At 46.4% G+C, this 11,043-nt stretch overlaps 1 protein-coding gene across 2 annotated transcripts in view; it reads right to left on the bottom strand.

The window, feature by feature from the left end:
- Positions 1–3,957: 3,957 nt before the first annotated feature.
- Positions 3,958–11,043, bottom strand: part of SMAD7 (SMAD family member 7) — a 107,965-nt gene continuing 100,879 nt past the window's right edge. The window contains exon 4 of one of the 2 annotated variants that reach the window (XM_081213033.1): positions 3,958–6,211. In XM_081213033.1, coding sequence (XP_081069159.1) covers positions 5,673–6,211 — 539 coding nt within the window. In that variant the 3' untranslated portion in view covers positions 3,958–5,672. The remainder of the gene's footprint in view (positions 6,212–11,043) is intronic. The other variant, XM_081213034.1, reaches the window with a different exon arrangement.

Below are 11,043 nucleotides of genomic sequence, written 5' to 3'. Positions count from 1 at the left end.
CCCAACTCTCTCAACTGTTCTTCATAAGGCTTGGTTTCCAGACCCTTGATCATCTTGGTTGCCCTCCTCTGCACACGTTCCAGCGTGTCAACTTAAACCAGGGGTCAGCAACCTTTTTCAGCTGTGGGCCGGTCCACCGTCCCTCAGACCATGTGGTGGGCCAGACTATATTTTTTTTTTGGGGGGGGAAATAATGAATGAATTCCTATGCCCCACAAATAACCCAGAGATGCATTTTAAATAAAAGGACACATTCTACCCATGTAAAAACACACCGGCCGGATTGAGAAGGCAATTGGGCCGCATCTGGCCCCCGGGCCTTAGGTTGCCTACCCCTGACTTAAACTCTAGTGCTCAGAACTGAACGCAGGACTCCAGGTGGGGGTCTGACCAAGGCAGCAGAGCTTCCCATGATCTGGACACTCTATTTCTGCTGATCATCCCATGATCAGCAAGCACGGGGGAGCGGCGCCCGTGGTGAGCATCCCAGGGGTTGGGGGTGCGATGTCACCCCCTCAGGAATGACACGCGGGGTGGACTGCACACCCCTTCCTCCACCAGTGGTAGCAGCAACTTGTTTTTTTGCTGCTACTGCATCACACTGTTGACTCATGGCTCATCTTGTGGTCTACTAAGACCCCTAGATCCTTCTCAGATGTGCTACTGTCAAGCCAGGTGTCCACAATCCTTTATTTGTTCATCTGATTATTCCTGCTTAAGTATACAGTATTCCTGCTTAAGTATACCTCAGGTTACAGACGCTTCAGGTTACAGACTCCGCTCCCCCAGAAATAGTACCTCGGGTTAAGAACTTTGCTTCAGGATGAGAACAGAAATTGTGTGGTGGCAGCGGCAGGAGGCCCCATTAGCTAAAGTGGTGCTTCAGGTTAAGAACAGTTTCAGGTTAAGAATGGACCTCCTGAACGAATTAAGTTCTTAACCTGAGGTACCACTGTAGAACCTTTTCTTACTCTTCATCTGCACACTGGGCAGCTGCTAAGCAAAAGCTAACAATATTGTCTGCACATCCCAATCCCTGGTGTTGATGAACTCTGGGCTGGTTCAGCCCTAAGTAAGGGAAGAACTTGGCATTCGACCTGTTATCTATCATAAGTCTCTTTCTTTCCTTCTCTTTCTTTCTTTCTTTTTCTTTCAGCCCTTTGATGTTGTATTAATTGTGCAGATTTTCTGGGCAGGGAAGGGAAGCGAGGGTTTTGCTTGATTCTCTCGCAACAAAAGGCTTGTCTAGCCATTGTGCCATAGGAAAGATGTGACGTGATAATTGAATAGTTCAAGTCTTGCCAGCAGGCAGAAAAACAAACTGAACTGTAAGACTCAGATGAAAGTTTTCACGACCCTTGAACTCTTCCAGGCGCTGCTTTTATGACTGACAGTGTCAGAGCGGAAAGTTATGGCTCAAGTCTGTCTTCCTCGTAGACTTTTATGCAATTATACCTCCCTTCAAACCTTAAACAAGATCTCCAGCACATCCTCCTCCTCCTCCTCCCCTACCTTCCCAGAGAACCTCACTGGGAGGATCTGCCTCGGGGCCTAACATCCTCTGCACTGTTTTCGTTGACATCCACCTAATTCCTACGCCAGAGTAGCTATGCGGAGGTGGTGATGCATTGTTAAAGTCAATGTCTGCAGCAAAAACCTAGGTTCAAGTAGCAATGCCACTGAAACTATGGGAAATAATTTTAAAAACAGTGCATCTGTGCAAGATACAGGTTTTTCTTGAACATGAGGGCAAATGGGTGGCAAACTTTTTCAGCAGGGGACCAGTCCACCGTCCCTCAGACCATGTGGTGGGCTGGACTATATATATATATTTTTTTGGGGGGGGATGAACGAATTCCTATGCCCCACAAATAACCCAGAGATGCATTTTAAATAAAAGCACACGTTCTATTCATGTAAAAACACGCTGATTCCCAGACCATCCGCGGACCGGAATGAGAAGGCCATTGGGCCGCATCCAGCCCCCGGGCCTTAGGTTGCCTACCCCTGCATTAAAGGCTACCCCCCTCTTAAAAATATTAAGAGGCAATGCAATGCAGCAAAGTTATTATGGCTCTGAAATCATTGCACCCCTTTTCATCCCTTGGGCTTTTAAACATACCCTCTACTTCACCTCCAGCGTGATGTAATTATATCCATTTCCCTCCTGCATATTACTATATTGCAAAGAATTGTAGAGTTGGAAGAAACCAAAAGGGTATCTTTTTGCCCAATGTTGGGCTCAAACTCATGACCCAGAGATTAATAATTTTCTACTGACTGAACTATCCGGCAGACCTCATTTACAGTACTGTTAGTTATTGCTACTGCATTGTTTCATCACACATGTATGTGATACATATATTTACACATTTTAGCCATTTATCTCATGGCTATGGGCTTGCCGATCAGAAGGTTGGTGGTTCAAATCCCCGCGACGGGGTTGAGCTCCCGCTGCTCTGTCCCAGCTCCTGCCAACCTAGCAGTTTGAAAGCATGCCAGTGCAAGTAGATAAATAGGTACCACTGTGGCAGGAAGGTAAATGGCGTTTCCGTGCGCTCTGGTTTCCGTCACGGTGTCCTGTTGCGCCAGAAGTGGTTTAGTCATGCTGGCCACATGACCCGGAAGGCTGCCTGTGGACAAGCGCTGGCTCCCTCAGCCTGAAAGCGAGAGGAGTACCACAACCCCAGAGTTGCCTTTTTACCTTTTCTTTATTCCATCAGCTGTGAGGAAGAGACCAGCTGCCTTGGCTTGTTCCTCAACTGCCACCTACTGAAACTCTTTCCATCCCAGATGGCCATTTTAAGGGCTGTAACCTTGAGAACGGGTGCACAAGTTGGTTCATCCCTCCTCCCTTCCTAAACACTTGTCCTTTTGTTTAATGCATTTTTATATTGTAACACTGAGGGCACCAACTGCCTTGTTTTCTTATTGACCTGTAAACCACTTTTGCTTGAAGAGCCAGATTGTTGCGCCTATTCACTCTGGGAAAATCTTTTGCATTTGTGTAGTTTTAGATTATCAACCAGAATCTCTACGGTTGCAGAGAAACTTGTACTTCAATTTTCTGAAGATCTTAACTGCCCTTTTTCTACACTGGAACATAAAATCGTCAATCTTGTTTTGATATCTGTTTGAACATACGATAGATAAGATATAAATTGGGATTGATAGATTTATTCTTGTTAATGTGAGCTGGGAATTCTTTCTTCCCTATATGCTTAAAATAATTTTATTAAAAACCAGGAAATGGGACAGCCTTATCTTACATGTAACATCTGGCACATTGTGTTATTCTCACCCCTGCATCATGAGGAAGCTTCCAAGTTCACCTATCTTGAAGGTCCCGATTCTGACTTCTCCCTTTGTCAAGATTAGGTAAAGGTAAAGGGACCCCTGACGGTTAGGTCCAGTCATGGCCGACTCTGGGGTTGTGGCGCTTATCTCACTTTATTGGCCGAGGGAGCCGGCGTACAGCTTCCGGGTCATGTGGTCAGCATGACTAAGCCGCTTCTGGTGAACCAGAGCAGCGCACAGAAATGCCGTTTACCTTCCCGCTGGAGCGGTACCTATTTATCTACTTGCACTTTGACATGCTTTTGAACTGCTAGGTAGGCAGGAGCAGGGACCGAGCAACGGGAGCTCACCCCGTCGCGGGGATTCGAACCGCTGACCTTCTGATTGGCAAGCCCTAGGCTCTGTGGTTTAACCCACAGCGCCACCCATTTGGGTTACACTTTATTGCCCGAGTGACCAGTTTCTGCTATGCAGACACCCCTGCAATTCTGACACCCAACTCACTCTGAAAAAACCAAGCTTTGCATGGTTATCACATCAAGTGTACTTAAAACCCCCCAAAATTACTCATTTAGAAAAGCGTTCAGCTGGATAATAACAGCCAGAGGAAGAAAGAAAAACACCACAATCTTGTGATCTTATCTTTTTTTTTTTTTTAATTTGGCATTTTGTTATTTGCATTTATATTAAAGCAAAGTGCATCTTTTCTTATTTCTTGTTTATACACATTGCACAATACATAAATAATGATGCTTATAAAACGTCTTTATATTTACAAGTAATAATATATTTATATATAACATAAAATACATTTTTTTAATAAATCTCAGGGTTTCTTTTTTTAAAGGAGTCTCTTTTTTGTTGTTGTTTTGTTTTTTGTTTTCCAAAGCACTTCAATGCTAAAATTCCAATGAGAATGCTTCTCTTGTTCACTTAAACCTTTTATATTTAGAAAAATAGCTTATGTTAAGGTCTAAACATGCTCATTGAGCTAAGAACAGTGTAAAATTATCATACTAAGTGTATGAATTCAAGAAGAAATAAATGAATGACTGCAATTTCTGGATGCAAACAGTACTGTTGCAAACCTGATCAGGGCAGGTTACAAGGGGATAAATACTGAAATTCCCTTTCGTCTTTTTTTTATTATTAAAAAAAAAGAAAAAGGTCTCAAACAAGTCTGCATCGCAGATCAATTTGAAAAGCACAGGCCATGCACCTTAATTGTTTTCCTGGCAAGACAAATGATCACTAAGCGCAATGGGAAAATGGGCATGCCCTTCCGAGCCCATGCTTCTCGCCCCCACCCCCAAATGACACAGACATGAAGTGTTAAAGCAGCAGATGGCCGCAGTGGAGAGGGCAGGAAGGGGAGAGAGAGAGAGAAGAAAAGGTTGTAAGATTGTTGGCAAAAGATTTACTCGGCTGCATTTGCTCCCTAATCTGACTCTGCTTGCCTTCTTTACGTGGGCTGTGGACATTCGCTCTGCACCAGGGACCCACAATGGGTTTTCCGTCGCCGCAGAGGATCGGCTTCCTTCATACCAGCAAAGGAGTTGGTGTGTTTGTGACAAACAGCAGATGGATTGACCTGCCACAAAAGGGCAGAAGCTGCAGCAAAATGAAATGCATGTTACGTCGAGATCGGCACGCAGGCATCGCGCAGTGGCAGACTCCTGCAAACGGTTTAGCACAGAGTTTGCAAGGCAAACCAAAGAGGTTATCCTCCTTTCCTTCCTATAAGCATGGTAACTCCAATGTGCGTTTGGAGCTCTCCAGCCTTTCCATTCGTTGTATCCCTCATTGTGCATGTGTGTAGATCTGATCCCTCAACTGAAACAAGCAGGGTAAAAGCCACGTGCGCAAGAACACTGGGAGCAAACACAGGTCTCCAAATTGATGTGTGTTCACCAAGAGGGTGTGAGGAAGGGGGGCAGGAACCTGTACCACTGTTTGAATTCGAGAGGGAGCTATGTATAAACCAAGCTGCGTCCAATTCCTCCCACCACGTTCGGGCAATAATAACTTAAAGGGTACAAAATGACCCACTAATGAATGAAGCACGTTCAAGTGAAACTCTTCTCCACTCCATCCCACCCCAGCCCTTTCCCAGGTGCCTTCCTTTCCCCCTTCTGAGTTATTGGTCATTCACACTTTAAAGAAGAAACGAAACTTATCGAAATACCAAAACCGGGGGAAAAAAGAAAAGGAAAAGAAACACAGAGAGAGAAATCTTTCCATAAGCTATTTCTCAAAAAAGAAAACAAACGAACAAAAAAAGTTTGCATGAAAAAGCAAGCACTCAGAAGGAGATATTTAGCAGCAAAGTAGTTATAAAAGGTCATTGTTGAGTCCGGCCTAAGTCTCTTGAGTCATCATCGGTTATTGAAAATAACCTCCAACCAGCAAGGGCAACTGCTGATGAACTGTCTCGTATAACACTGGCCCCAGCCTTTCACAAAGCTGATCTGAACGGTGAAGCCAGTCCACGGCTGCTGCATGAATTCGTGGTCATTGGGCCTCTGTAAGCTGTACGCTTTCTCGTAGTCAAACGCTTTGATGGAAAAGCCTGGGAACACCTTGTGCACTAGCAACGTCCTGGAGTCGGGATTGTCCAGTGTGGCCGACTTGATGAAAATGGGGTAACTGCTGCGGTTATAAACCCACACCCCGTCGACCTCCTTGGTCAGCTGGATGCCGTAGCCAATCTTGCTGCGGACTTTCTGCACCAGCTGGCTTTTATTGTCCGAGTTGAGCTGTCCGAGGCAGAAGCCATTCCCCTGAGGTAGGTCATAGAAGATATCCAGGGACGGTTCTTGGACAGAATATAGCCGGCCCACGCGTGTTTTTTCTTCCCAGTATGCAACCACGCACCAGTGTGACGGATCCCCTGGCTCTTGCAGAACGTGGGAATCTGGAGGGAGAGAAGATGGGAGACCAAAGTTTAACCTCACAACAAAACAACATCTTCATCAACAACAACAACAACACAGAATATGAACATGCCCCCTGTTGTTTAATCAATACATAGAGCTCTCTTATGAACTCGAGGCTCAGTACTGACTGGTACCTGTGCTACAAGTCTTGGGCTAACAAGGTCTGAACCTGGAACCCTCTGCATTCAAAACATGTGTTCTGCCAACTCAGCCGCAGGTTCCACCCAAATAGTCACAACAGATCTACGAAGCTCCTTCATTTGTCTTCCCAGGCCCACCAACCCTCCTCCTTTCCACTAAGTGTACCAGATAATTTGTGTTTTTAGCTACAAGCAGAATACACACATTCATTTGCATGAATCCAACAGAGACCAAACATTTTCCTTGTTTATTCTGCAACCGTCTTATTATGGAATCAATTAACCCAAATGCAAAGAAGTTTGCGTTTGCAGCTAAACATTAGAGAATTGGGCTTGCAAATCATTAAATTGGGGGGGGGGCTCTGAGAGAACTATTCCCCCCCCCAATACACGTAAGTAAGAGTCTCTGGATTATAATTGGATCCTGTAGACAGCAAGAAGGAAAAGAGTTCGATGTGGCTAGAATGCATGCACTGCAAATCCCTCCCTGGCTGATGTTATGGGCAAACATAGGACATGATTCGGGGAACCATTTTGATGTGGCAGCAAGAATGGAAAGTTGCCACCAGTTGACTGGCCACTGTGCTTCTGCCATATGGTGTGACTGTGGCTCCTTTGGCAACACCCACATGTTCAGAAGAGCCGGAGACTTCTATAGGAAAGCTTTTCTGGCTGTTTTTGCAGCTCAGGATTCCCGTTCCTCCTTCAGTGAAAAGCTGTTACTATGTTCGAAGTCATAAGAGCTAAACAAGATCTCCACCTTCGGAGAAGGAGGCCTCTGGGCGCCAGGTGTTGGGCATGGCTGCTGCTTCCATGCCCAGCTTGTGGGCTTCCCAGAGGCACTGAGCTGCCCATGGTTTAGAAACAGCACGATAGCTCAGTTGGTTAGAGCATGGTCCTGGTAACACCAAGGTTGCAGGTTCGATCCCTGTATGGGACATTCCTGAATTGCAGGGGTTGGACTAGATGACCCTTGGCCAACTCTATGCTGGACGATCCAGCAGGGCTCTCTCTATGCCACGTGATGCTTCATCGCATCACTTCTGTGTCAATAACAGTCAGTATGAATGAATGGATTCGTGGAGAGCTGAACCAGGCTCCCTATGACCAAAACGCTTTCCGCAAACCTAGGTCTGGTGGTAAACTGCAGAACTTTTAAAAAGCGAAGTATCTGGGACTAATCACTGCTGCTCCTCTTGCTATTCCTCCTACCCTGGTTCCATTCCCCACTGTTTAGACCATAGCTGTCAACTTTTCCCTTTTCTTGCGAGGAATCCTATTCGGAATAAGGGAATTTCCCTTTTAAAAAGGGAAACGTTGACAGCTATGGTCTAGACCAGTGTTTTCCCAAGCCTGGATCTCCAGACTACAATTCCCATCATCCCTGACCACTGGTCTTGCTAGCTAGGGATGATGGGAGTTGTAGTCCAAAAACCGCTGGAGACCCACCAAGTTTGGGGAAACACTGGTCTAGATTATTCCAGAATCGGGCCAAAAAATCATGTTGTGGTAAAGGAACTGGCTGAAGAAACTTTAAAACTACAGCACAACGTGCCACCTTGCATATCCCGTAACTGATTTATCCTCGCCCCCACCCTGCAGCCTGGCTGCAGCCTTCAGGTCGTGAACACAGTCATTCAGTTTAAGCCAACGGCAAATCAATGGCAGATAACATAATACCAAAGACCTGCTAATCAGCCGCAGACATCTTTCGTGATGTCAAATGTGGGTAAGCAGGGCTGACAGCGAGGGATCGCACAGACTAACCCGCCGCGTACATCATCCTGTTCTTAAAAGCCAATCTCTAGCTTTGTTTCATATAATAAATTTTCCTCTCGTCTTGGAGGGAGGGAGAAAGACATAAAAGGAGAGTTAACCATAGCTCCATCCAGACTGGGGAGGTAGGGCAAGATCATCTGCTATAATTTACGGGCCTTATTTAAGCCTATAGCCAGATCGCTGGTCATAAATGCTCAAGGATGCAGACGTCAGATGAGCTATAAATCTGATTGAATTGCAGTTAGACTGTGGTTTGTGGTAGCAGGGGTGGAGACCGGAAGTCTTGCATTTGTTAGCAAAAAAATGCAGTGGGGTGGAGGGGTGGGGAAGGGGGTGGGGTGGGGAAATCTGCTTCCCTCTCTTTCTCAACTCTGCCTCTATTGCTAAACAGGGTAAAGGAGGCAATTATCACCAGGGTGCTGGAGGGGAGCCTTGACTCCAAATCCCTCTTTCAAAGTGCTAGGCAACTTGCAGAGCGCATCGGCTCTGTTCTGATTACCCAGAAATTCCACAACGCTATTTACAGACCTACGAAGGCCTGGGAACTATTAACCCTATGCAAAGTTTCCTTTTAATAAAAGGGACAGAAAATGGGGAGAGCAGGCCGGGGGGGGGGGTTGTCTCACAAGAATATTTCCACCAGAGTCCTCACGAACCTGCCATTAACATCCCTGGGTGCTAAAACAGCAGTCAGGAGCATGTGAACATTTTGCTCCAAAATCACCCTCTACCACAGTTTAGTGTGGCATTTGCACTTTGCTTATTTTGCCTGATCAATCCTACGCACACTGCAGAGTATCTGTGCCAACGGGCTGCCCGCTTCCGTTCAGAGAAAGGTGTGGCAAATCCACAGGTTGCTTAGATGCATGGACTACCGAGAAAATGTGCGCGCTAAATTGAATTGGGTGTCCCAGCTCCATGCGTGCAGTGGAGCAGGTTGCCAGTTCAGGGCGGTAACCCAGTTGTGCAGCCTCCCTAGGTGCAAACTCAAGTCTACCATCACCAATGCTTACAGTGCCGTGCGCATAGAAGCCTGTGGCCCTGTAGCCACACTGTAGAAGCAAGCTGAGAATACTATAAAACAGAATTTATGCCCTAATCAAATATTTAGGATCTATGGTGCTTTGCCGTTTTCACCTTGGAGGCCAACAACATTAAACAATAAATAAGGGTGGTACGAGGAAGACCTGCCTCGGACGTCAACATGAGCAGAGCTGATGCTTCTCCTCAGTTGTGGCTCCCACGTTGCCAAGAAAACCAAACCATGGAGGCAAACCCAACCGTGAGAGGCAGGAAAGAGCTGTAGCTCGGTGGTAGAGCTTTTGCTCGCCATGCAGAAGGTGCCAGGTTCAATCCCTGCACTCTCCAGGGAGGGCTGGGAACGCCCCTAGCCTGAACCGCTGCTGCCAGTCCAAGTAGACAGTCTTGAGCTAGAATGGACCAATGCTCAGACTCTGAATGTTCCTCTTGACTATTTCCCGGGAAGGATCCCTGCGAGACCACGTTTTCCTACACTGAGCTGGCGATGTCGGGGGAGCGGTTTTCAAGCTGGCATCTACGCCATCGAGGAAACCTATCAACCGAGCCAAAAGCACATCGTTCTGCAGCTCCATTTTCTGCGCCCACTTCCAACTCCTTAAAGCCAGCCCTCCCCTGATCAGAGAGCGGTATATTCAGTTTGCAATACTTAAAAAAAAAAGAACCAACAGCCACATTTAGAGGGAGGGAACAGTGTTGTGCAATTTCCTCCTTTAAATGCCGGCTAGGAAAATATTTCCTTGGTAGCTTGAGGCAGCTTCTATTTATAAAAAAAGAGAGGGGAGGCAGTGTTTTGGGAATTAGAAAGATAAAATTTACAGCCCATCCCTGGGGACCAGGGGGCGAAGACCCTCTCCCTTAAACCGCTCAGGCCTGTGGGATGGGCTGCCCGTATTTTCGAGGTAGGCCTTGATTTTGTCTTTCGGCTCTTTGCCCACCCCCCCACCCGGCCGCCTCCAACAGTCCCCTTTTCTGTGCCTCACAATTCTTTGTTTCAATAAAACTATCCCACTGAAACCTGGCACCGAAAATGTGGGGGGAGAGAAGCCGAGTTAAGGGGAGGGGGTTGAAAAGGGCTGGAGGGATAGGCGAAGAACGCTCATATCAAATTACCTTTAACCTAAACTCTCCAGAACTACTTCAAATGTAGTCGTCGGTGCAGAATAACAAAGGGGATGTATATTTCTTTTTATACAGAAATAAAAAAAAAAATAGAAAGGGTACAGAACTATTTCCCAGGTTAAAGGGGGTTGGGTTTGGGTTTTGAGAATGCTTTCATGAAAGGAAAAAGCAAAGCGAGAACCAAAGGCAGAGAGGCAGGGAATGTCTGTGTGTGAACATCTCTATCTGTGTATCTGCGGAGAAGGACCTTTCTTTCTGTAGCTCCCCTATTTCATGAAAGAAAATCCCTCAGACGGCATTCTTTCCCTTTCATCTCCTTGGCCCCGCCAGTCCACCCAGCAATTTTCAGACAGACGTCAGTTAAAGAGAAGTTTTCAGATTATGTTAATTGCTGAGCCTAGATAAATTGCAGGCTCCTCTCTCTCGCTCTGGTGTTTGTGTGTGCCAGACAGAGAGACTTCTCCATTTATATGTCCCTTACAGCTAAGAACTCACCACACAGGCAGGTTTCAGTGACCTCCTTGAACGCCAAATTTCCTACATGGGTGGCGGGCGTACATGCATGCGCGCGCACACACACAAACAGTGATGTGGAGCTACTGGATGGGTGCATTATGATCCTTGATCAAGTGGTACCGTATTTTCTGCACCATAACACTCACTTTTTTCCTCCTAGAAAGTAAGGGGAAATGTCTGTGCATGTTATGGAGGGAATGCCTACGGGTGGCATG

The sequence above is a fragment of the Podarcis bocagei genome, assembly GCF_964188305.1.
Source record: "Podarcis bocagei genome assembly, chromosome: 11".
Classification (NCBI taxonomy): domain Eukaryota; kingdom Metazoa; phylum Chordata; class Lepidosauria; order Squamata; family Lacertidae; genus Podarcis; species Podarcis bocagei.
The sequence above is the reverse complement of the archived record's forward strand: the minus strand, read 5'-3'. Positions and strand labels throughout refer to the sequence as shown.